Here is a 27,447-nt window from a genome sequence, read left to right as displayed (position 1 = left end):
AGCCCGCCGCGCCGCCCTCAGTACAGCTCCGGCCGCCGCGCCGCTTGGCTCTCGTATTCCTTGTTCTCGGCGGGCTCTGGGGGCTCCGCGCTGCGGCCGTTAGTCATGTCGGGTAGGTGACTCCTTCAGCGAGCAGCGGCAGCGGCGAGAAGGGGCCTGGCGGGGTTGGGCCGTCTTCCCGCCCACCGGAGGGCCCCGAGGGAGAGCCTCCGGCCCTGAGGGAGGCTTGGGGTGGGGGGGGCGGCCGTGGCCGCCGCCATGTTGGACTGAAGGGACGCACGCTCCCAACGCTTTCCGTCTGCAAATCTCGGCGGAAGCGCTTCGGGCCCCCCCTTTTTTGACCCTGTCCTTGGAACCTGAGGAGACGTGCCGCTCCCGGGGAGGGTGTGTGAGTTGGGGGGGCGGAGGCCGTCTACGCCATCACGGGGGCGGGGGGAGCCCGTGATTAGAGCATCCGCCTGAGAGAATCGGTGCTTCTGGTTCTCCGCTCCGCCTCAGATCTTTCAGCGAGGCCTCGGGCCACTCGTCTCGTCGCCTCGTACCTCAGTTTCCCCATCTGTGAAGTGGAGCTGGGCCTTCCTGACTCACCCATTCATCAGGTGGGGGTCTTGACGCTCTGGGAGCCCTTTCAAAGGACGTTGCCTTGCACGAAATCCTACTTGCCGTCATTCCCTCTACCGTAACCACCAGGATTCGAATGGGGGTGTTTGCGTATAATTCAGCTTCCTCCTCACCCTCCTCTCATTTTTCTCCCTTCCCCAGTTGTTTATCTCCTGCAGGAGCCCTGAAAGTGAGCCTTTTCTATTCTGGATAGACTCCTGTAGGTACATGTGGCAGTTACCTTAAAGCATACAGGCCAAAGGAAAGGCAGTCTTACACGAAACATTAAAAATCATAGACACCTCCGCCCCTCCCCCCTTGTATGGAAGAGGCCTAAAGAAAAAAAGGCATTGATCTCTTCAGGACAGTTTAGATCCTGTTAAACCCGAATTTAAAGTCGGGAACACGAATGTTGTTTAGATTGAGCAGTCCTAGCTAACCACACAAGGTCCACTGTTTTGGGTACCTCACAGGCTGCAAAGACCCAGCTATCCACTTGCTAGAAAACATCATGAGAGATCACGTTTCACGTGGAAAAGCAGAACATTTCCTTGAAGCCATATGATGGGGATCAAAGTGTTGGCTGGGTACAGTCTTTTTACAAAAATGTAAAAAGGAAGGACCTGTTGGTATTAAAAAAAAAAAAAAACTCAACCCCAAACAACTCCCCCCCCCCCCCCCCCCCCCCCCCCCCGTCTTGCAGAAGGATGGAAATGTGTGACGAAAAACAAGTAGCAGGCTGAGAGGAGGCCAAATTAACAAGACTGGACAGGAGAATAATAAACATTCCTTAAATTAACCTTAATGTTAAGTCTGAATATTGAGCTTTTGTGGGATGGGACACCTACCTGATGGAAGAGGCTGTTAACTGCACAGGATTTCTCTCTTCTTTCAGTATTTAATCCTTGCTCCAAGAAAAACTCCCAACTAGACATTGGTGCATCTTTTACCAGGTGCATAACTTGGAATGAAGTCTGGTAAAAGCTCCACAGAAGTATGTAGAAGTATATCTTTAGGAGGCGTGTAACCCATCCATGATTTAAAATAAAATTCTCCTACCCTTATGGGGAAATTGACCGTTTCAGTGGACATTAAAAACTATTGGCGTGTCTTGATTTTTAGCATCTTTATTGGTATAAAACAATGGCTATTTTTATAGGACTGTAGCTTTTATGGAAGATTAAATTTTAGAGGTAAAGTCTGTAAAGTCCAGGATTTCAGTGTGTCGTATTAGCATGTGAGCTCGTTTATCCATTAGTACTGATCTTCAAAGTACCAAGACACTAGATTAATTTGTCAGTTTGTAAGTAGTTTTTTAAATATCAAGATTGGCTTTCACATATGAAAAGAACTTTATATAAAATTGATTGTTTCTAAATTAAGTCCATTGAAGCGAGAATCTTTAAGTTCTGCTTAGTGTTATATACTGTTTATGCATTTTGTAAAATGTGTATAAAAATATTTTTGACTTTGTATAAAAGTAAGAGTTATGCTTTTGACTTGTTTTTTGGTTAATGTTTCAGTTAATAAATGTAACAGTAAACTCCCCATAAACAGCTAATTGCATTAAGTTTAGTTAAATCCTTTAAACATTACAAACTCAACCACTCAAGATGCCTGACAGAGCAGACTTACAAACTTTATAAAATATAAATATAAAATATTGACTGCTTACGTAGTCAATAAGTAAAAATTGTAAATATTGTAAGTCAGACTCTCATTCAAATATTGTTTACAAATGTGAATTATCTGACACCTTCAAGTTAGAAGTTATACATAGAAAAATTAAAGTTAAGGTACTTCTCATTTTGGCAATATGGCAGACCAATATAAATTGAAAATCCTCTGTCTACAAACACCAAAAATGAAAGAATTCACCAAAAAAGGGCAAGACCTAACTGCCAGAAATGAAGTAGAAGCCAGCATACGGCTAGCTTGACCGTTTCCCTAAAGAGGCGGGTTTAGGTCTCATCATTTAGAGACCTGGGGCTTTTGTTTGTTTGTTTTTAAAGATTTTTTTTTTGAGAGAGAGAGCACAAGCAGGGGGTGGGGGTGGGGTTGAGGGAGAGGGAGAAGCAGGCCGCCTGCTGAGCAAGGAACCTGACTTGAGGCTCCTTCCCAGGACTCCAGGTTCAAGGCCCCGGGCTGAAGACACACACTTAATTGACTGAGCCGCCCAGGTGCCCCTCGACTGGGTTTTATTACCCAAGTACCCGAGGAGATGAAGCCTTTAGACTATTAGAGCCAGATAATAGGAACTGAGACCTTCCATAAATCCTAGATGTTTGAAAGATTGTCTTTAGTGAAAGAGTGAAGTAGAAAAAAACCTTTGTATCAGCATAACCTAACAAGGAAGGTTGGGCCCTGAGTGAAAAAAGTCTGTCCTGAGAATTTGTAACCTGGAAACTGTGCTTCAAGAATTTAACGTAAAAATTGGTTCTGGGCTGGTAATAACCTTGGGGCTCCTGGTAGAAACAAATGAAAAACCTTTTCTGAAGGAAATGTCACAGCCTAGGTCATAGGAATCTTCTAGAAAAAACAAGCCTTGCAAAAGGTAGATTCACATTACAAAATTGTAGAACTCAAGGAAACAGTTCACCAAAATGAGTTTGTGACAAATGGGGTTAGAACCCCTAATAGGTAATCTGAAAGCAAATATGTTTGAAATTACTAAAAATCTAAAGGAAGGAATCAACCATAAGACCAAGGTGTTAGGAAGAAAGGCCATGTAGATTTTAAAGAACCTAGTATGAAATAGAAACTGGTTAAGTTGAATTGTAGACCTAGCAGAAGAAATAATTAGTGAAATGGAAGACAGATACAGTTACCCACAATTCAATTCAGAAGGAGGGGATGAAAAACAAGATTTAGAAACAGATGGAGAAGTCCTGTCATACATCTAATATGTATATAATATGTCTCCTAAGAAAATGTGGGAGGAATCATTATTATAGGTGAGATTTTTCCAAGATGATGAATATTTTGGATCAAAAAGCAGTGGTTTCAAACATGAGACGTAAAAATCAGTTCATACCTAGATACATTGATGTGAAACTGCATATTATGAAATACCAATTACCTACTAGACGAAAATAGGGCAGTAGTAAGATTGGTAGACTTAAAAGTTCTAAGAAGTTGGAAAATAATGAAATGATCCCAGGTCTAAAGACTAAGAGTACCACTTTCAGGCCTTTACCAAAAGAACTAAAAAAAGTAAATCCAGAAAGGAGAAATAGAATGCAAAAAACAATAGAAGGAGCAAACACAGTAAATGTAAAGCAAATATTAACAGTATGGAACATTGAAGAGTAAAGTGATTACATTTGGAAGTTAAAAAATGGAAACAAAAAGAACAAAAATTGAATGTGTAACTTCTAAAGCAATAGGGGAAAAGGGAGTAAAGAAAATCCAGTAGGAGGCAGGAAAGGAGTTAAAAAGAAAAAAACCCTGGTAAGTAGAAAAATCTAATATAGGTGCATAGGAATACATGAAAAGTAGTAGTAAAAATATGAAGAAGCCAGTTGAAAGAGTTTCACATTGGGGAAAATAATTACCTGTATGTTGTTCAGAAATGATATACCCAAAACATAGGAATAAGAAATGTTGGAAGTACAGAGATAGAAAAAGATGAACTAGGCAAACACCAACCAAAAGCAAGATTGTTTAGTTATGTTACCAGTCAAAATAAAGTTTGGACATTTTTAATCATAACATAATGTTAAAATGGAATTCACGAATATACAAATATGTACTTTTATGTGCCTAAGAATATAACCTCAAAATATAGAAACCAAAAAAACAATTGACAAATCTGGTCAGATGGAGTGTTTTTTTTTTTTTAAGCATACCTTTCTGTGTAATTAATAGATGGGACAGACCAAATGTTAAGAGTATGAATGGTATAAGCAGTTAAGTATCTAGACTTAAAGAATTTTCTCAACATTTAGGAAATACACAGTTCTTTTCAGGCACATGGGGGCGTTTATGCAAGTGAAATATTTACAAGGGGAAAAACAAAAAACAACAAATCCTAATAAGTACCAGGAATAATAGAGAGAAAATACCTTTTCTGGCTGCAATGGAATATAATTAGAAAACAACAGAATCAAAACCCAATACACCTGGAAGTGAAAGCATTTTTAAATCATGGATTCAGACACAAGGCTCACATGTCAAGTTCTTATAATGAGCTGTAGTTTGAAATGCCATAAATAACATTTACAAACTCATGAATATGAAACATTTGTACGTTCTCTCTTAAGTATTTATACTAAGGGCCGTACTTATTGGTCAGTATTATGTCTTCTAGAGTTTTAAAGTCAGGCAACTAAAGAAGTCAGATTTATAATTTCAGGACCAAAGCGACTGGGTTAAATTATGGACTCATATTTACTAGATTTGATCCAGGGTCACATAACCTATATGCTGTGTCCTTCTATAATTTTGCTTGAGTGAAAGGGAAATAAACAGGTCTTGGACTCCGCTCTGTCAGCGGGGGACCCCCCCATCCATTGCCTTGGGATATAATTGAAGCTAAAGCTTAATTTATCCCAAGGGTACCTTAAGTTTTACTCATACTTCCCCTCCCACTTCATAATCCCTTTTCAGTTTCTGATTTAGTTGAAGCTAATTTCATTTTTCATTTGGTAGATGTATCTAATCTGTGGTCCAATTAGATTCTGTGTGCTTTTCATATTTTATTTGGTTATTAGCGATAAATCTGTGGTCATTTTATCATGGGTGTGGCAATGATAAACAATTTTTTCTTCTTCATCTCAGCCTATGTCCTTCACATTCATAGAAATAATTTGTCAGGATTTCATTCAGTATTCTTAGGATTTAAAAAAATAATCTTGTTCAGTCTGAATGTAGAGCTCTGCTGCAGAAAAGTGGCAAATCTGATATCTACTACGCTGCCAATGGCAATGTTTTCATATTGTAGCTTTACGGGAATTGAATGCAAAGTCACTGATTTGATTTCTGGTGGGTTTTCAGAACTGTTTGACAGCAAATGATTTTGTTTCGTGTTGGATTAGATTGGGCCTAATGGTCAGCAGTTTCAGATGGGAGTTATTTTTTGCAGTTGAAAGAATATTTCATATAATATTATTCTTATTCATCACTAATAAACTTAGGTCATTCATTTGACTCTGAGTAGAAACCTAAAAGATAGAGCCTCTTCAAAAGTTTTTGATGTAACTGATGTTTTGAGGTATTGGGAATAGCTTATAGTTGAAAAAAGTTTGTTTTTTTTTTGACATTATTTAATTCGTGCCTTCCTTGGTAGTTTTTATTCCCGAAAGGGAAGCTGGGAGTCGGTATTGCTGAGTTGGTATACCGATTGCCCAAATCCCTGAAAGCTTGGTAAAGTTGGGGATAAACAACTAACTTAGCTGCTTTTACCAAAGTCTTGGGAGATCTATCTGTTGCTGCTGACTGCCAGAGCAGTCCAGTACAGGGGGTGGTGTGTATGTTGGGCTGGTGAAGATTTGAAGTCAGTGTAATCCTGGGAATTTATCTTGTCAGAGTGTATGTCTTCCCCTCTTTTTAGTCTTGATTAGTTTCAATAGATGCTTTTTTGCATTTAAGAGAACTTGAGTTTTTTAAAAGGATGGATTTTTCATGTATTGTTTTACACTTGTTCACTTGGTTCTTAAGACCATCAGGACACATTTGTGGAGTAGTTTTTCAAAGATGCAGTTACTGTAAACAAATCCTTGCACAGTAATTTTAACTAGTTTTCCTTCTGTAGGTAGTTTATATTACATTTTCTTACTGCATTTCATCTATAAAAGCTAAAGTCAGCCTTTGAGGGAAACATAATTTTAAATAAGATTTAAAATTCTTTTTATGTGTTTTAGATTCTGGAACTTACGGTCAGTCTGGGGGTGAGCAGCAAAGGTAAAGTATACATACATTTTAATAATACCATGTAAGAGTAGAACTAAGGAAAAAAAGATGAATTTAGTCATGCGTTCCTTCAGAGATTTGGTATCTGGATTTCTTAGAGTTAAATATTAGCTTGTCAAGGGGAAAAGGCCTGTGTACATATGTACCGAAACATTTTTTCCTTTTTTTTTTAAAGCCTTCTTGAACCAGTGAATACACATGCCCCTTAGAGATTAAAACAAATCTCATAGGTATTTTAAAGAATGTTTTCTTTAAGAAATTTTTAAGATGAAACAATTACATGGATTTAGACAGTTGAACTATTTAATAGATTCTTAGAGAAAGCATTTCAGTTTTTGATTATATATATTACGCTGTTTTTTTCAGAGCAGTTTTTCCTTAAGCATTGTAATAGAAATGTTTAGCATTTTAAAAAGACTCCTTACCATGCTTATAATAAAAGTCTGTTTTTGTGCGACTGTATACATGCAGCAGGGTTCTCTTACTTGCCAGAAACAGCTGCCTTCAAATTACATTATAAATATTTTGCAGCTCAATGTGAGATATTCAGAATAGCATCTCAGGTATCTTCTGTCTTCAGGTTTTAAGCTTCATGAAAACAAAACAGGTTTGACTTTTCTATTCTTATAGGATAGTGCTGACTTCATAATAGGAAACTAGCAAATGTTTATTCAGTGAAATATATTTTATAAAGTTAAATTCTGTTAGCACTTGATAACTCTAGAATAATAAAAAGGTTTTTTTTTTGGCAAATATTTTTGGGGGCATATATTCAGAAAGTTTGTTTCTGACTTGTTAGAATTTACATGCTATAAAATTAAAGTTCAAATCTGAGGAAGGTACATTTATTCAGTCAGCAAACTCTATGCCAGGCTGTGCTATGTTACTGGGGACACAATATAGTTACTAAAGGCAGATTTAAGGCAGATAGTAGGAAGAAATTATCTGTCAGAACATAGCTAATTTGATTAAAGTGCTAATTAAAAAGTTATTTTTCTGTCTCAGATTTTTGTTGTGGGTCTTGCTTGCATGTAGTCACTCCCCACACCCAAGTATAATTCTCTTGAGATTTTCTAGTTCTCCTGAAGTTTTATTTGTGCGGGATTGTCAAAGCTAAACTTTTGGTGCTTGTTTGGTATTCAGGAGGTCTGGGAGTGACTTCATTTATGTCTTAACAGTCTTTGGTCATCACCTCTCAATTTAGACTGTAAGAGACAGGCAAATTGACAGTTTCTCAGTAGAGAAGCTTGTATAGGGTTGAAAGTTGAAAATGAAGTTGGTTTTTTTTTAAGCTTTTAAATTCTAGCACCTCTCTTTCAAGGAGTACATTTTTCTTTTACAGTTACTCTTCCTATGGAAATCAAGGCAACCAAGGTTATGGACAAACACCACAGGTAGGTTAAAATATAAATTGTGCTTTTTGTAAATAGTTATTTTTATCTTAAGTAGGTGATAAAACTTGTATTACCTAAATTTCAGAGCTATTCTGGCTATGGACAACCTTCTGATTCCTCATATGGACAGAATTATGGCGGCTACTCCAGCTATGGACAAAACCAATCAGGTTGGACTGGTTTATTAAATTTGCTATTTTAGAAATTAAAAAATCAGAACATTTACTAAATGGTATATCCATCCAATCTTTAGGTTATTCACAATCCTACGGTGGTTATGAGAATCAAAAGCAGAGCTCATATGGCCAGCCGTCTTATAATAACCAGGGACAACAAAACACGGAATCATCAGGAGGGTAAGGAAACAGTAAAAGCACTGAGATTGTGTTGGGTAGTGGAAATAACACTTTGGGTATTAAATAGACTTCACCACCAAACTCCTAGTGTTACACTTTTTTTTTTTTTGGAAGTTTTGAAGTATGAATTTCATAGTTCTGTATTAGGAAGAAGGTGGAAATTGTTAGCATTGTCAGTTTATTCTTATGATGAGTTATTTGTAATATTACTGTTTAGCTGTATATGAATGCGGATTATTTATTTTTAAAGATTTCATTTATTTGAGAGAGAGAGAGCGAGAGAGCTGGTGAGCGAGCACGAGCAGCAGGGAGGGGCAGAGGGAGAAGCAGATTCCCCGCTGAGCAGGGAGCCCAATGTGAGACTTGATCCCAGCACCCTGGGATCATGACCTGAGCCAAAGGCAGATGCTTAACCGACTGAACCACGCAGGCGCCCTGCAGCACATGATTTAAATGTTAAAAAAACATTTGTACCTCTGCTTTATACCTGAGATTAAATAAGAACCTAGCTATAAAAGGAGACTTTCAGTGCTTGCTTTTATTTCCATTTTATTTTTTAGCTATTTTAGTGTATTACCTTTTCAGGGACAAAAATATTTAAAAAGTGCCCAAACTTATCCACACATTTCAGATAGTCTAAGTATGTTGTATTTGTTAACATAGGTAGGTGAATATTTACCAACAAGTTCACAGGTTCTATAGCTTTTTTATTTTTTAATTTTTGTTTTGGTTTTATAGTTTTTTTAAAGTTTCAGATGTGAGGAGCTTGTTCTTGTTACTAATTTTAATAATAGCAACTTAATTCTTTAAAATTGTGCTTTACATTTTTTGAAATGCTTTTGTATTCCCTAATTGATCCTTAGCCACAATGAAAGAGAGTCAATAATTATACCCAGTTTGTAGAGGTAAAGAGAAATTAAGATTATGTAGCCTCTTAAATTACATAGCTCAAAAATTAGGCAAAAACTGAGATCACAAATACTCTCTGCAGTGAAAAAAATTATTCTAAGTGAAATTCAGTTAAATAAAAGGATTGGGGAAAGATTTGTGAGGTCACATTGTCAGTCTTATAGATAATGAGAGTGTTTTGAAAAGTACAAAGCGGTGTACACGTGCAGAGAATAATTTTCAGAAAGCATGTTACATCAGAAGGAGGAACTCTTTAAGCCCTGTTTGTTAGTTTTAAAGTTAGGAAATCCTTTTATAAGGATGTGTTTTTGGAAGCATGAGATATAAATGCAGACCAAAGAAAAGTGTTAGATTTGGTTTGACGACCGTTTTATTTTTTTTTTTCAATTAAAAAATTTTATTATTTTTTTATTTTTAAATTTGTAAAAATTTATTTGAGAGAGCGCATGTGCATCTGTGCAAGTGGGAGGAGGGGCAGAGAGAGAGGGAGAGAGAATCTCAGGCAGACTCCCTGCTGAGTGTGGAGCCCAACATGGGGCTCCATCCCATTACCCTGAGATGTTTAACCGACTGAGCCAGCCAGGTGCCCCCTCCCCTTTTTTTGACAACAATTTTAAAGTGAAGCACTAGGGTTCTGCTGTTGATGTGATGTGCTTTGGGTAAGGAGTTGAGGGAACATACTGATCTTTATTATTTATTAGATTGCTGTGGTCATCTGATGCAGAATAAGACGTGACTATTAAGTTATGAGACTTTTGTTCCCTTTTTAAAAAAGTAACATTAGAACTCAAATCCAATTAAATGTTCCTTTCAACATTCCCATCCTGAGAACAGGTAATTAATAGTCATATTGTTTAGCACATACTTAGGAATTTCTTTTTGAATTGCCAGAGATAATAAAGCAGTCTCATTTTTTGGTAGACTAGTTGCAGATAAAAAATGGCATCACAAAGCAGGTTCCTTCTTCTAAAAATCCGATTTAGTATTGTTTTCTTTTTTTTTTTTTGTAAGATTCTGCTTTTTAAGTAAACTCTACCCCCCAGCGTGGGGCTCCAACCCACAATTCTGATATCAAAGTCGCATGCTCCACCCACTAAGCCAGCCAGGCGCCCTTAATTATTGTTTTCTGAAATTTATCTTTGAAGATATTTAGGAGAATGTACTATAGGTTCTAAAGATAATTATAAGAAAATAGTACCCAAAATATTATGAGATAACATTGTTAAAATTAAGTGATAGAGAGCCTTTTAATGTACCTGTTAAAAGGACTCAGCACTTGGAGCACCTGCGTGGCTCAGTCGGTTAAGTGTCTGCCTTCGGCTCAGGTCATGATCTCAGGGTCCTGGGATCAAGCCCTGCATTGGGCTCCCTGCTCAGCGGGGAGTCCCCTCCTCCCTCTCCTCCAGCACGTGCTCCCTCTCTCTCTCTCAAATAAATAAATAAAATCTTAAAAAAAAAAAAGACTCAGCACTGGTTGTGATACATTCGTTAAAGAATGAGACATATTATTGTTTTTTGTGGGAACTTTAATTTTTTTTAAATTCAAGGGGATGGTAAAAGCCACAGCGATTTTTTTGTTTCACTAATGTTTTCAAAGGTACATGTGTTTTTCTCATAATCTGGGACCTCTTCAGTGATAGTGAATTGTTTGAAGGTCATTCCATTATTGATAAGGAGATTTTATAGATAAAAAAAACTAAATGATTTACACCCGAAAGTGGTATTAGGGTTGTCTGGGTGGCTCAGTCAAACATCCGACTCTTGATTTCGGCTGAGGTCATAATCTCAGTGTCATGAAATTGAGCCCTGTGTTGGGCTCCGTGCTCACCGGGAGAGTCCGCTTGAGATTCTCTCTCTTCCTCTGCCCCTCCCGTCTGTGTTCTCTCTGTCTAGCAAATAAATCTTCTAAAAAAAAAAAAAAAGAAAGTAGTATTAAATACGGTTGAGGTCTACCTGGTCAGGCCTCTCAGTCTCAGTTAATTTACTACAGTGAACATAATCCTTCTATAAAATTTCAAATTCTTGATTTCTGTTCAGCCAAGGTGGAAGAGTGCCTTCATATGACCAGTCAGACTATGGTCAACAAGATTCGTATGACCAACAGTCAGGCTATGATCAACATCACGGTTCATATGATGAGCAGTCAAATTATGGTCAGCAGCATGATTCCTATAATCAAAATCAGCAGTCCTACCATTCACAAAGGGAGAATTACAGCCACCACACACAAGGTATGATATATTGACCTGTTATTTTTCTTTTTTTCCTTCATAGAATTCTGTTGAGTTTTGGATTAAAAGACCTGCATAGGACTTCAGCTGTTTGTAAAAATTCAGAGTGACCTTGAATATGCATGCTTTTCTCTTATGGCCATCAAAGCTAGTTTATTAGATTTCTGTTCTGAACTTCTCAGACTCCCAAATGCTCATGTGACTTTTTGATGACTGATGACATGAATTTCCGTTGTTGCATTACTTAACTCTGATCATTTGACAATGCTGCTGCTACCAGTTGTTTTGATAGTGGTGGTATACTTGATTTAGGGAAATTATGATCCTGTATTAGCCTTCTCACCTCATTTAAGAAGGACCAGACATTCTTTCACTTGTTCTCTTACAGCACTTGAAATAGTCTCCTGATACTTAGAAATCGATCTGTGCCATGGACATGAATGCTTCAAGGGCACAAGTCTTGTTTTACTCATTTATACCCTCATTGCCTAGTATAGGGCCTGGTTCATAGTAAGTGCTTACTAAATATTTGTTGAATAATTGAATGAATGAATAAGTAAATGAGTAAACGTGGAAGCTCATTCACTGACTGTCTTCAGTTAATATAGTCACTGAATATGTCTTCAGTTTGAAAATCCAGTTATTTCTTTTCCATGCTTGATTTACATTTAAGTATTTTTGAGATGAAGAAATAACTTGTAAGATTAGGGTTATGCCTTTCATCTAATTAAGATTTTGTACCTAATATTGTACTGTAACTCAAACTGTTCTTCACCATCACATCAAATGGTGATATCCATGTCACCATTTTGCTATCTGACTATAGCAGAATGGAATTTGACACAGATATAATTCTCAGACATATTTAATTCCAGATGGTTTTATGATAACTTGCATTTGAGCTCTGTGTACATGTGCCATTTTCTGAAGGACATAATATGTGACCCAAAGAGCCATTTAAGTTTGTGTTATGGGAAGCCTTTGTCAGAAATGACGATGGTTATTTATTCACGTATATATTTGTTTCTTTCTTTTGTAGATGACCGTCGTGATGTGAGTAGGTATGGAGAAGATAATAGAGGATATGGCGGGTCACAGGGAGGAGGTAGAGGGCGTGGGGGATATGACAAGGATGGAAGAGGTCCTATGACAGGATCAAGGTAAGTATTTAGGTCTAGGTGCCTACATTTCTTCTCTCTCTCTTTTTTTAATTTAAAAAAATTTTTGTTGTTTTACTTAGCTGGTTTGATTCTAGCATCTGATTTAGTTAAGAGGCTTAAGTACATTATGTTGTAGAGAAGAAGGCAGAAATTCAAAATTTATTTTCAGTCTTAAGATGTCAGTAAATTACCTCAGAATAGGCTATGTTAGCAGTTAGTTTATGTGGTGTATAGTAAACACCAGTGGAGAAAATTCCCCTATTATGGTTGTGATTAAACCACTTAACTATGTTTTTCCTGCCAGAGCTATAGAGTCTAAACCCCTTTAAAAGATGACTGAGAAATCCAAGTATATTATATGTAAAACATAAAAGGTAAGTTAATTTTAGATTGGAGTGCAGAGAGGCTCCTTAATGTTGAATCCCCTTGGGAAGGGAAACTATTAGGAGGCGATAGCAGAGTATATAAAGGTGGGGTTGGCGAATGAGAAAGATTTTATGTAATTAAACTATTTTGTCTTCCTTCCTAAGTAAATAATTATTGAAATAATTAGCACAACATTCCCTATCATTGCATATTTTGTTCAGACTAAGCTGTGGAAAAGATGACTTTTTAATTCAGCTTTTCTTTTCCCCACTGCTAGTATTACCAGGTTTTGATATACTTAATTTTGTCATATGTTATGAAAGCTGGTTATAAAATTACTTTCAAATATATCTGTAAATTTAGTACTTCGGCCCTAAAAACAAGAATGAAAAAACTGACATTTGTTTTCCTCAGTTGAGGTTTGCAGTTGCAAATTTATGTGTAAAATACACAGGCTTGAAAGGTAATTTTTGTTCCTTGGGAATTGAAATTGTTAGTGGCCTGTTAACTGACACTTAATAAGGAGCACTCTTCTGCTCCTTAGGGACTCTCTGTCCCTTGAGGTGACCTGAGAAACAAAACTAGTTACATACAGCACTGTTACTTCTTCAAGTGAGCCAGGAATTTGATCACCTACTTGTATTTCTCTGTGTTTAGTGTACAGTACTTTGATACTACGGCAAAACTAAAGCCTAAACATATTCGATGAACTTTTGTAAGACTGAACATCAATCTTTCGATTGATAGCCAAAGTCAGTTTACAATATATAAATATATCATTGTATGCTCTTCATTATCAAAGAGAGCAGCCTGCCATCATGTGGATATAAATGAACAATGTAAACTGATAACGGTGATTACTTTCTACCTGATAGCCTCCTTCCCATTTCAGACAGAATCCCAAACAAGATAGCCAACAGGTGTATTTAAATTTCCAGTTAATATGTCTTGGGTAATTGGCTTCTTTGGAATGCTGTATGTTTTATAGTATATTGTAGGTTTGATTTTCTTTATACGGAAGTTATATCCTATACATTATTTATTAAACTATGACAATGTGTGAGAATGGTAGAATCCCACTTTTCAGGAGGAGGAGGGTAGGGAAATCTTCAAAAATGTTTTCATCTTTGAGAGATGACTCATCTTAGAGATTTGAAAGGACCTGGAATGAATCTCCTAATAAAACAGGGGAGCTCCATACCTTAACCATCTTGAGAGTCCCCTTTTTAATGACTTTTATAACCTCCTTGGCATCATATTTCAGTATAATTTTTGCTCCAGTTTTTGATTTTCAAATAGTTTTATTTAGCTTTAGAACCTTTTCACAGTATCTTTTGCAGAAGCCCACTTTATATTAGGTCAGAATGATACAGATCTGGTTCAAGGTAGGATTGGGGGAGGAGGTCTTGACCAACTGCTGTCTATACCCTACTCCGACCCCCTCCTTCAAGCCAATAAATGGGATGTTCATGAAAGGCCTTTTTTAGGAATCCATGTGGATGATGATGGTTCTCTATATTGGGCTGGTAAATTTTTTATGTGAAAGGCCATGTAGTAAATATTTTAGGCTTTTTGGGCCATATGGTTTCTTTTATAACTGCTCACCTCTGCCCTTGTAGCACCAAAGCAGCCATAGGCAATATATAAATAAACATGGTTGTGTTCCAGTAAAACTTCATTTGGATATGGAAATTTGAAGTTCATATAATTTTCATGTGTCACAGTATCTTACTCAAGATGTATTTTTTAGCTTATTTATAGGAGTAAAGTATTTTGAATTAGAGTAAAAGTGTCCAGTTTCAGGATATTTTTTTCACACTTGGTTTTACATATAAGTACGAAAAATATCCAAACATTTTTTGTTAGTCTTCATCACACTTCCATTTGTGTTTCTAATCATCTTACTTAAATTTTATCAAGGTTGAAAATACAGTCCTTTCAGGGCTGTTTGAAGAATATCTGACATTAGGTTTTTATTTAAAGAAGAAGGGGCATAGTTTGTGGGTGAGGGTTGGATACGTGGTAAAGGATGGGACATTCTTAGACTCAAGTCGTATGATTGCATGGCTTGAGGAAGAATACAGACCAAAAGGAAGCTGCCAGCTTTCCAAATATGGAAGAAAAACATGTGAAAATTATAGGGACTTTAGGAACCAATGTTTTTCTTTGAAAAAGCAGTTATAACAAAAAATACTGAATTTCTAATTGTCATCTAAAATTGATCACTGACCTCTTATTGGACTACAAGTTTAAGGCTGTAAGTTCTCGTGTTTTTAACTTCAGCATTGTGATGAATGCATTGCAGAATTGCCAGAACTTTATAGATAACCATTTTTCATGATTAAGTCATCAAGTTACATAGCTTTTTCTAGGCTTTAATATCTCAAGCCTAAAAAAGTCATCTTGAATTTTGACTGTCTTGTTAGAAGAGTTTTTGACTAATTCCATTTAAATTGTGCATATGTTCTGGTGATAGTCTAGAATAGCACTGCCCAGTAGAAATGTAATGTGGGTCACAAATGTGAGCCACATAGGTAATTTTAAATTTTGTAGTAGGCACATTAAAAAACAGGTAAAATTAATTTTAATAATATATTTAATGTACCCCAAATATTTTATCATATAATCAGTATAAAATTACTGAGATATTGTATATTGCCTTTTTCATACTAAGACTTAGAAATCCATTTTGTATTTTATATCTTGAGTACATCTTAATTTAGACTGTCCATATTTCAAATGATCAACAGCCCCATGTGGCTAGTGAATACTGTATTGGACATGTAGCTCTAGAATGAGAGATTCTTGGCTTCTTGAAATGTGGGTAAATGTTGAATCCAGAGAGCCTTTTTACCACAAACAGAAGACATGGGAGGAAATAAGACGTAAATACAGCTACTGTTGAGAATGATATTTAAATCCATTGAGTCATTTACATTTGGAATTAATGTTAGTGTTCTTCATACCCAAAAAATTGTATTTTGGATTTACTATGAAAATTCAAGCATAACACAGTTTTTTTTAACCTTTTCTAATTTTTAGCTAAATCCCTTTTTCTCTTTAGATAATGGGTTTTCTGGAAACAAAGATTCCTGTATTGTCCTTTTACTTTTTGGCAGTTTAAGTCCTTGAATAGATATATTTAGATTTTTTTAAAATGAAAGATTTGGAGTAGAGATTCTGTCAAAAGAACTTTTTCTTGACAAGAGCCTGAAATTAAATGACCATCAGATTAAATGAGCATCTTCTCCTCTACATATGTAATACTGTAACAATGAAAGAAGCCTCAGTCTACCTTAGGGTAGGCTGCTCATTGTTGTTTTGAACTTGGGACAACAATTTCTGTAGTTGAGTCAAGAATATATAGTTGGTTTTCTTATGCAGGAGACACTCAGCCATACATTGGAGGATGTTTAATCTCTATAAATACCTCTACTGCTTTACCTTCAAATGTCCTTACTTCAGGAATTCTTTATGTGTACAAGTTTGCTGCTTTTTCTGGGAGGAAGACAAATTGTTGTGGCAACATCTGCACCAAGATGTTCCCATATCTTCATTGTCTTAATTGGCTAGTGAAGCCTCAACTTGGTTTATGGAAAAGGGACTTTTGTAACCTGACTGCAGGTTTGAAAGATTCTTAACCACAGGCCCATCTTTGGTTAAATATTTAATAGTGAGTACTACTTGAGGTTTATGTAGTATATTTAATATAATACATTTACTTATAAGGGATTATAATATAACTAGTTAATATGGAATTTCCTAAGTGAAGAGAAAAATGATTGAAACATTTGAACTTGAATGAAACATTTGAACTTGAAAGAAGGCTTCACGTAGGATTGTAGATCATCTAGACTGGTGCTTCTCAAACTTTACATAATGAATTCCTTGGGGGATCTTATTAAAATGCAGATTCTGATTCAGAAGGTATGGGTGAGGCCTGCGATCCTGCTTTTCTGAGGTGCTCTCAGACTCTGCCTGTGCTCCTGTTCCCTGGACCACCCTTTGAATAGCAGGGATGTAAACCCTTATTTTGTGAAGGAGGAAACTGAAGCCTAGGGAGAATTACTGACATGTCTGAATTTTCAAGATTGATTAGTGACGGTAAAGACTGTACCCTGAGTCTCTTAGTTTAAAGACTAGTACTTTTTCAAATTCACTGTGATGTTTTCATATTTATGACCATTGTGTTGAAATCTTCAGCTGCCATATTTTCAAAGGAAATGCTCAGTGAAGGTGATTTAAGTTAAAATGTCATTACATGGAGAAATAGGAAATAATAAACCTATTCGAATGTCATTTGTTTTATAGCACTTTTTTTTTGCAGTGGTATGGCCTTTTTTTATTGTTCAAAGTTATATTGCTGGCCAGAATGGAAATTACGGGAATTAGCTGATATATGTAGTTGCATATTTTCTCTCCACTGTGGCCAGATAAACAGTTTGGTACTTGGCTTAAGATAACAGCAAAATAAGTAAGAGGTATCTCTTCCAGCACTTACTTGTGAAAGTTGCCTATTTTAAAGAATATACTTTATCCTGGGGACTTTAACCTTCTGATAGGAATGTGGGCTTAATATTTTCACTAGTTCTTTCCTCTTTTTTTTTTTTTTTCTTTTGAGTTCTCATGATCGTCTTTGAAGAAAGCTAAGATATCTTGGTTTCTGATAATAAGATTTATAGCAGATTAATCTCAAGAACTCTGTTAGCTTTCCTTTCTTAAAAGAGTAAGGAGTGATATACAGGTCCATTAGAAGTGTAGGAAGGGCTTGGGTACTGTTCTAAAAGGGGGGTCTTAGAGACTCAATAGGAGACTGTATGTGTATAAAGGACTTGAGCTTTATATTGTCTGCATAGCCTTGAAATAGCCTTATTCTACTTATAGTCTTCCTGGAAATTAAAATTAATAACAAATTAAGATGCATGTGTCTATACCTAAGCTAGTTGCAAGGGGAGATTTTACATCAAAATAGTAGAATAGACTTATAAAAGAGGACTGCTTTCTCAGAGAGGTTTTTCTCAGGATGGCTCAGAAAAGCCATCTATTTAGAGGCTACAGGGGGCAGTGTTATCATTACAGGAGAGGCTTTTAAGCATTGAAGAGACCTTAGTGTATTGGATTAGTTTCTTGGATTATAGTAGAATATGATTAATAGTAGTACAATATTAGATGTCACCATCTGAAAGCTGGGTGTTTTTATTTCCATGACATATGTGAATCTTAGAGGATTACTTAGTTCAGGCAAGAGAAACAAGCTTTTAATGTATGAGTATTTAAATAGTTTCTTGATGAGAGAGATCTTAGATTTCTTACGTAGGTTTATGCACACAAGGACCATCGACTTACCAGTGGAAGTTTGCCAAATAGTCATTTTCTTGTGGGCAGCTGTGATATTGGAGTATGTTGCGTTCTGTCTCTGATACGGTCTGCTGATTGGTGTACAGAGCATTTGGTAGCATGAATCTCAGTAGCTCTGATATGAAGAGATCTCGTATATTATAGGGGTGTAGAGTAGGAGGGCAGTTTTAAGTTATGCTTGCTTTTAGTGCTCATTTTATCAGATTTCTGAATGATTTGAGATTTTTCAAGACTACTTTCATTCAGGCTCACTTTCGTGTATATTTGTACCTCACTTTTTTTCATCTCATAAATCCCACAATTTTGTATCACAATAGAATATACTACTAAAGTTTTTACCTCCCATTCTGCTATCAGAATCTTAACCTAGCTTTATATTGTTCTTCTGGTCTTTTTCCTTTTTCCTCATATTTAAAAAAATATCCCCCTTGGAAAGAATGTTTGCTCCAGGGTAGCATTCTTTATTCTGTGCCTCCAGCTTTTAAGTTATGATATGAATAGTATCCCTTTGGCTTGGGGTTGGGAAGATTTTAAAATAAGAATATATGAGATACATTCTGTAGTAAGCTTGAAAAGGCAACTTTGTGGAAATAGATTCTTGGGAAAACACTTAGGTGAAAACAACATTTTGGAGTCTATGAAATGGAATTTACTGGAAAGTTAGAGGTGCTACTGTTTCCCTAGGCGCTCTACTTGTGACAGTTAAGTGTAGATTGAGCCCAGGGCTCAGCACATTAGAGACTTAAGGAAGAAATCATTTCTTCAATTTTTCCTCTGCAGTGGTGGTGACCGCGGTGGCTTCAAAAATTTTGGTGGTAAGTGCTGAGTATCCCAAAATGTTTCAGTGGAAATGCTATATAAATCTAAAAGCCACCAATATCCCGCAGACGCAGTCTAAGCCCTTTCTTACTCTGTTGAGGCTGGTGTGTGTTGTGTGCTTTAAAAAAAAATTATATATATATATACATATATATATCAAAGAAAACATTAAAAAGCCAAAGTTGATCTCAAACAGTCCAATGGGTTTCTACACAGTGAATTTGCATGAAAGAGTCTGTGGTGACCGATGAATGAGACTTCCACTGGATTTTGACAATACGTTTTTTAATAAAGGTAGCTGACATGGTGCTGTTAAATTATTAGGGTTTTCCAATCAGCCTTCACAACCAGAGCTTAACAAAAGTGATACACTAGCATAATGCCAAAGTGGCGGGTACCGTCTGGGACAAATTTAAGGAAGTAATTGACTTTCATCTTGATTTCTTAAACTTAATAAAACTTAATTTATGTATTTACTTTGTAAATCTGTGATGGTTGACTTTCAAGGATTTTGGAAGTATTGACTTTCATGCCTTGATTTTTATTACTATTTCTTCATAATTTCTAATGAGTTGCCTTAAATAGCTTTTTTTTTTTCTTTTTCTTTTCTTTTCCCTTAGGTCACAGGGATTATGGACCCAGACCAGATGCTGGTAAGGTTTATAGTAGTTTGTGACTTTGCCATTAAGAGAATGTTAGTTTTCCAATTTTTCAAGGGAAAAGTGTGTGTGTTTGGAGGAGTTAGGGCAGGAGGAAGATTTAATATGATAGTGTTTCCAGAATTGGGGAGCTTCACTTCTAAAAAACATACCAGAATGAAAAATTATGGGAAATTGGAAAGTTTGCTGGGGAAAATTGGTATGTTTGTGGTTTCCTATGCTCTGCTTTTTCTTTTGTGAAGAAATACTTCATCTTGTATTGCTAAGTAACATTACTTATTTAAATACTATAGATCAGATTTGAGAGAGTTGGTATCATTGGGAATTTGAAGTAGAAAAACTGTGTTTAAGAAAATATTACATTGGATTGGTAGTCTGCTTAGTGGGCCTGAGAAACCTGAATTCATACATGGGGAGAATTGTCTTACTCTCAGCAGAGGTCACTAACTTCATGTGGCTTTTATTTTTAAATGAAATTCAAGGCTACCTGGAGCCTTTTGGAAGTTATAATTTAGATATTAAAAATCTATTTGAGCCAAGAAATTTTAATATATATTGAAATCAGAACTTTTGTTTTTATTAAGATGCCAAAGTATTCTATATGGATGGCAATTTCTGAATTATCCCTTGATGGACTGAATTTTTGTACATCTTTCTTACTTTGTTGTACTAATCCAAAAGTGTGCGTGTAAGGTAAGGTGTGTGTCAAGGTGCCCCTACCCTCTGGTATATACAAAGCTTATTGCAATGATCGGGAAAACAACAGTTGTGCTTGGCTTGCTTGGAAGTCCAAAGTGTCAGATTTGGGGAATTTTCTGCTGGAGAGCCTTTAAAGTATTGATTAGCTGTAAAGTATTAAAGCTCTCCAAAGAAAGGAATGCTAATAATGCTGTCTTCATCTCTTCATGAGCTTCAGCCCTGTATCTGAATCTAAAGAGTAAGATATCTAAGATCTCCCTTAATTGGTCTGTATTTCACATAGTGTGGACTTGATCCACTTTAACTGAAGTTTAGTTGTAAGGATTGATCTACTACCAAATAACTATGGTGACCACTTTGCATGTTGATACAAGATTTTTTGTATATTGGTCCTTTTTCCTTTTGGTCATAGAAATAGCTGAAGGTGGACAATAAATTATTGCTCTTGATTACTGAACAGGATGTACTAAGACCAAGGAATATGTAAAATTAACCATAATTTTTTTCCCCCTTAGATTCAGAATCTGATAATTCAGATAACAACACAATCTTTGTGCAAGGACTTGGGGAGGGTGTGTCTACAGATCAAGTTGGGGAGTTCTTTAAACAAATAGGAATTATCAAGGTGAGTAGCAAGTATGGCTTATGTTGAAAATCTCATAATTATTAACATATTCTAGTTAAGATATAAAGATTACATAAGATTATTGTGTCTCTTAGAATTCCCTCATACACATGCCCAACCATATCTGTAGGCCTTTTGCTAAATTTGCTAAATACATGAAAATTTTATTCCTTGCTTGTTTATCTTTCCACAGCCTTCTACAGCTTTAGTTTTCAGTCTTGGGCTCTAAAAATAGTCTCTGCCTAGTGCCTAAAATTGTGAGAACCAAATGAGATTGTGAGAACATTTTATAGATTCTGAAAGGCCATTATATGCAAACTGCATTACATATTAGCCCAGTACATGATGCTTTATTTCATAACTGTATTTATTGTGTACTTAACATGTCTCATGCACCATTTGTCTCATTCATGTATTTCTTCTGTCTTCAACTTAGAAAGAAGCAGTAACGGTAGTGTTAGTAGATTTTAGCATTTGCCTGAAACCAGTTTGCAATTGTCCTTGTTTTGGTGTCTGTGGAATTACTCATTTACCCATGACATGTAAAAAATTCACACAGTTCTGAAGAGCAAACGTCCTTATTTGTCTTCTACTCCCATCCCAGCTGGCTGTAGTGTGTGTACCTTAGTGGTAATCTGTTAATTTGCTTGGTGTACGTTCTTCCTGACTTTTTAAATGTTTTACAAGGTATATATTTACATGAAGCATTATCTGTATTATTTTTGTGGGTTTAAAGAAATTATACACAGATAAAACAGTATACTGTGTATCATTTTCATAGCTTGGGTTTTACTTAATATATATTAAGAGAGATTTCCTTTTCAGAACCTATAGATAACTTAATTTTTATATTAGGTACAAAGTATTTGTAGTATGGATATATGAATTCCTTTAAAAAAATCTTTATTTCTGTGGTTTATGATCACTTTAAAAAAATGCTAATACCAGCTTGTTTGTTCCTCAGACAAATAAGAAGACGGGAAAACCAATGATAAATCTGTATACAGACAAGGACACAGGGAAGCCAAAAGGAGAGGCAACAGTGTCATTTGATGACCCTCCTTCGGCTAAGGCAGCCATTGACTGGTTTGATGGTATTATCTTTATACAGTTTCAATATGCAGTTTGGATAAATGTTTTAGAGTCTTGAAGTCAAAATATATTCTGGTGGACTGGTTATTTTCATGTTTACTTTTGTGGATATTTTAAAAATAAAAGCCAGAGTTTTTACATACCTTTAGAAATGAGGTAGATGAGCTCTCTCCTTGTTTGTCTCCAATATTGCCTTATTATTCTACCTTGTGCTTGAAGCCACCCTGATGGAGATTCAGAGGGCTGGCCTGCTTAACTCTCTTCTTTATAAATTTAGATTAATTTCCCTTCAAATACAAAGTTAATACATATTTGGAAGAAATATTAAGACTTCCCCCCCGAAAACAAGAAAATATGGGAAAGTAGAAGAAAGCAGTATGCATCCATAGTCCTCTACTCAGAGATAACCATAGATAATATTTTTTTATTAAATTTAACTCTACTCTTTTAAAAGCATTTTTAAGTTTGTCATTATAGTCCAAATGTAGTTTTGTCTCATGCTTTTTTCATTTAACATTTTAATAGTCATTTCCCCATGTTATTAGAAATTCATTGTTTTGTACTCTAATAAAAACCAACACTTACTGCGTGTTTACTGTGGTTTATGGGCTAGGCATAGTTCTAAAAGCTTTATGCGCATTAATTCAGTATGACCCTCACGGTAACCCTATGAGACATACACCCTATTATTACTATTTTTAGATGTTGAAACTGAGGCACAGAGAAGCTGTATAATTTCCAGAATTATAGCATAACTGGCGGAGTCAGGATTCAAACTCAGCCTGGATCCACAGTCTCTAAAGGACTTAACCATGCTAGATTAGATTGACAGACACTTGAGGTCCCTTCTGGTTCTGAGATTATTGTACCTGTGTCTTTGAAAACATAATTGCATTTCTTTACTTCAAAAATGAGATTGTGATACTCTGTCCTCGCCTTCATATCCTTTAGTTTTTTGCGTTAATCTGGCAGGCCTCATCACCTTGCTCTTGAAGGCTAGGTCCATTCTTCTTCACTTTTCTGTGTTTTCCATAGTTTTGGTGAATTAAAAAGCAATCTCTTTTGCCCATATGTTCAAAAATAATTGTGCTTTTTGCCCACAGGGCATACGAGCCTCTTAAACCTAATTCTATAGTTCAGGTCATTCTACAGCTTTGAAAATACTGATCCGTGAGTGGCTTCCTAGGTCCTACTCTCTGATACTCTAGAAAGTTGCCAGCCATAATAATAAAGGCTTTGATTAGGGAGCTAAGGCCCCTGGAATTGTGACCATTTTATGAATCCTCTTGTTTAATGTAAAGTAGTAAAAAGATTAATTCCTGTCTCTAAGACCCTGGGGCTACAGAATATAGGTTTGTGAGCATGTGTGTAAATAATCACATATGATTTCATTTTTCTGGCATGTATTACTTTTAAAGCTACTACTTGCATATGGTAAAAGAGTTTCAAACTGTACCAGAAGTGTAGAGTAAAAAGTGAGCTTTCTACCTTTGACCCCCAGTGATCTCTTTTCCTCACCTGAGAGTTGAGCATAATAGGCAGTGTATATATAGCATGTACATGTAAAGGCACATGTGCACATGTACATGGGCACACCCACACACACATTCCCTTTATAAAGCAGAAGTGGTGACATACTACACACACGGTTCTGCACTTCGCTCTTTTCATATACAAATACTAGATGGGGGGGGTTGCTTGTAAGAAGTAACTGCATCCCAGTGACAGATCTGCTCTATTCAGTAGATTGTATTATGTTTAGCACTGTTACCTTGACTCTTAGGGAATACTGTTGTGTTTGAATTTGTGTGAGGATGTCAATTATTGCTCTGAAACTAAAAATTTCCAGGACAGTTTATGTTTTTGTTGAGAGGTGGAGATGCAGAGTAGCATTTCTTCAAAACTCTTTTTTTTCTTCTTAGGAAAAGAATTCCATGGCAACATCATTAAAGTGTCCTTTGCTACCAGAAGACCTGAATTCATGAGAGGAGGTGGAAGTGGAGGTGGGCGACGAGGTAAGACACTTGTTGCTCACAGGCCTGGGTAAAGTATCAAACAAAGGGTTTGAATTTGAGTCCATGTTCTGTCTCTATTGTGTGAACTACTACCTCTTTCTCCCCCTAAGATAGAAGTGGAAAAAACTTAAGGTAGAAGATTTTTTCCTTCTATCTTAAAGTGAGAGTGAGTAGAGAAGGGAGATTGGGTAAATAAGGTATCATAATAGGTAAGAAAGTAGTTGGAAGAAGGTTCTAGAAATCCCTTTGGAAAGCTTTGTGGCAGTTTGTTATTCACCTGGAGATCAGGAGGTAATTGTTTAAATGGTACCTAATTAGGTAATCTGACCAGTTTATAAGTTCCCTGATAAAGTGGCTGCCACCTTGTTCATTTCTATTGTGTTTAATTTCTTAAATTTGAAATACATCTTCTCTACCTTTATCACTAAGATACTCAAACCAAAGAGGGTATTATAATAGAAAGTGGACTTTGAAATGTTTTGGTTCATTATTTGCACTGTAATATGTGCCAATAGTCTTTTCCCACTTTTCTTGGATTTACTAAGTAAAGCCTCAAATGAAAGAATCTGAGCTCTACTATAGGGGTTAATTTTGGGGGTGGCCACCCAGTTATTGATGGTTGCTTGCTCTTAATTTTTTCATCTGGTGCTTTTCCTCTGCTGTGTTAATGTCAGCTGCTGATTTTTCTCTCCTGCCCTTCTTTACCCCAGGCCGCGGAGGATATAGAGGTCGTGGAGGCTTTCAGGGGAGAGGTGGAGATCCCAAAAGTGGGGACTGGGTTTGCCCTAATCCGTAAGTATCCTATTTACTCTGGCGGTAGTAGGAGTTGGGATTGGGGTTGGAGGATGCAAGAGGGGGTTCTGATTCAATTGGAAATAGTGAACATTTTTATTTTCCCCCTTTCTCAGGTCATGTGGAAATATGAACTTTGCTCGAAGGAATTCCTGCAACCAGTGTAATGAGCCCAGACCAGAGGACTCTCGTCCCTCAGGAGGAGGTGGGTCGCTTTTTAACAGCATCTACATGGCATTTATCTTCTGACTAGCATTAAGGGTGGTTTACATTATCCTTTGGATCTCACTGGTTTGCATCTCTACCTTGCAGACTTCCGGGGAAGAGGCTACGGTGGAGAGAGGGGCTATAGAGGTCGTGGGGGCAGAGGTGGAGACCGAGGCGGCTACGGAGGAGACAGGAGTGGCGGTGGCTACGGAGGAGACAGAAGTGGCGGCGGCGGCTACGGAGGAGATAGAAGTGGGGGTGGCTATGGTGGAGACAGAAGTGGGGGCGGCTATGGTGGGGACCGAGGAGGCGGTTACGGTGGGGACCGAGGAGGTGGCTATGGAGGAGACCGAGGAGGCGGCGGCTATGGAGGAGACCGAGGAGGTGGTTACGGAGGAGACCGAGGAGGCGGCTACGGTGGAGACCGAGGCGGAGGCTACGGTGGAGACCGAGGCGGCTATGGAGGAGACCGCAGTGGGGGGGGCTATGGAGGAGACCGCGGTGGCGGCGGGGGCTACGGTGGAGACCGAGGTGGCGGCTATGGAGGTGACAGGAGTGGGGGCGGCTATGGAGGAGACCGAGGCGGCTATGGAGGCAAAATGGGAGGAAGGTGAGTATTAGAATGTACTTGTTAACCCGTTTTACCTCACTGCTCCTAGGCTTTAGGATCTGAGCCCTTTTTGTCACATTTTCTTAAGGTCCAGTTTTTTGGAACTTGAATTTTTCATTGGAAGCTCTCTCAGTGAGGATGGAGAATAGTCATTTAGTTTCCTATTTAGAAATTTCTAAAACTCATTTTGTTTAGGAAATTCTGTTTCACAAATCTTTATGTCGGTGTGAGTGTGTGTATATGAACATGTGCTATTCTTCCTCATGGCTAAAGATAATTGAGATTGAGATATAATTTGAAATTGTATGTAAATCAGAGGTTCTTAATCTAAGTGAGGGGGGCACACCTTTCATAGGGGTGTGTTTTCTGAAATCCTGTGTGTTGTACCACCCTGTAGTTGTTTCTCTGGAGATTCTGGTAATAGCTTTTCCAGATGAAAATCACTGATGGTAGGTACTGATGGGAGTGTGTTGTCACGTGAATGGCCTAGAAGCAGAAAAAGTTGAACCACCAGTGATGTGAAAGAACTTCAGTTATTATACTGAGCATCGGTATGCCAGAGGCAGTATAGGGTAGTGAGAATTAGTATGCATGTGGTTAAGAGCGTGTTTTTCAGAGACAAGACTTCTCTGGGTTCAAATTCTGGCTCCACCATTTACTGTGTGACCTTAGGCAAGTTACTTAACCCTTTGGAACATCAGTGTTCTCATCTCCTTCGTGGAGTCGTATTAGATTACTATGCTATGACAGTTCCTGGCCCATGGTAAGTGCTATATAATTGTTAGCTATTAGTAATTATTATCTTTTGAACCCTTCTTACTGTGCGGGAAATCCTGTGGAAGTATCTGTATTCTTTAGTCCTCCTCTTAACCCCATGAGGTAGATGTATTTCCCATTTTATGGAGTAAGAAACACTGAGTACTTTTCCGAGGTCACATAGTAAGTGGCAGACCCAGAATTCTTACATGACAATGTTTGCTTGCCTAATTCTGTGATGCCACTCTTCTGTTTAGAGTGCTGGAATTGGCACAGTCTCTGACCTGAAATACCGCAGTGGTTTGGAGTCCTTATTCTAGATGGGAAGTTTTGAAGAGAGTTAGTGATAGCAAAAAGCTTCTTCTAGGAACTTTGTGTCTTAAAGCTGATAAATTAGACGTTTATTAAGGACCTTCTAGGAGTAGAGAAATAAATTAGGTATGGAGTCATTCTTACAGAAATTGTCAAACCAACGCCAGTCACCAGCACGCTGAGGAAGTGTCTGATGCTCCCCCTTGGTAGAAAATTAGAATTTAGTCTGGCTCTTTATTTTTTTCCTAGAAACGACTACAGAAATGATCAGCGCAACCGACCATACTGATGACTGTTTTGAATGTTCCTTTGTCTCTGACATGATCCATAGTGAAATTGCCAGAGTTTTGCCTGCTGCTTTCCTCGTGGCCTCTTCTTGGGTAGTGAAATTAAGTGACATTTGGATTTTTATTTGGGTGGGAGGGCTGGGACAATTTTTCTTTTAGAAATGTCCATTGAAATTTCCCCGTTTAGTTTCCAACCTCCTTTCCAACCCTTGAAGCTAAGTGCGTTGTAAAATATTGCCAAAATGGAAAGTGTTTTGTATTACTGCAATAAAGGCTGCTTGTTTTGTGGA

At 37.1% G+C, this 27,447-nt stretch overlaps 1 protein-coding gene across 1 annotated transcript; it reads left to right on the top strand.

Moving 5' to 3' along the window:
• Positions 1–27,447, top strand: TAF15 (TATA-box binding protein associated factor 15). Its single transcript, XM_026517589.4, has 16 exons — positions 1–112; positions 6,462–6,501; positions 7,853–7,904; positions 7,990–8,074; positions 8,158–8,260; positions 11,207–11,400; positions 12,440–12,560; positions 19,065–19,099; positions 19,724–19,756; positions 20,977–21,086; positions 22,051–22,180; positions 24,101–24,193; positions 24,904–24,985; positions 25,102–25,190; positions 25,298–25,802; positions 27,120–27,447. The coding sequence occupies exons 1-16, from the start codon at positions 106–108 to the stop codon at positions 27,157–27,159; spliced, it is 1,719 nt and encodes a 572-aa protein (XP_026373374.1). The 5' UTR covers positions 1–105; the 3' UTR covers positions 27,160–27,447.

Source organism: Ursus arctos, unplaced genomic scaffold (assembly GCF_023065955.2).
Source record: "Ursus arctos isolate Adak ecotype North America unplaced genomic scaffold, UrsArc2.0 scaffold_24, whole genome shotgun sequence".
Taxonomy (NCBI): Eukaryota; Metazoa; Chordata; class Mammalia; order Carnivora; family Ursidae; genus Ursus; species Ursus arctos.
The sequence above is the reverse complement of the archived record's forward strand: the minus strand, read 5'-3'. Positions and strand labels throughout refer to the sequence as shown.

Coding starts and splice junctions, on each gene's coding strand:
- TAF15 (XM_026517589.4), top strand. Junction 22,181..24,100: donor AGCCATTGACTGGTTTGATG/GTATTATCTTTA, acceptor TTTTCTTCTTAG/GAAAAGAATTCCATGGCAAC. Junction 25,191..25,297: donor CTCTCGTCCCTCAGGAGGAG/GTGGGTCGCTTT, acceptor TCTACCTTGCAG/ACTTCCGGGGAAGAGGCTAC.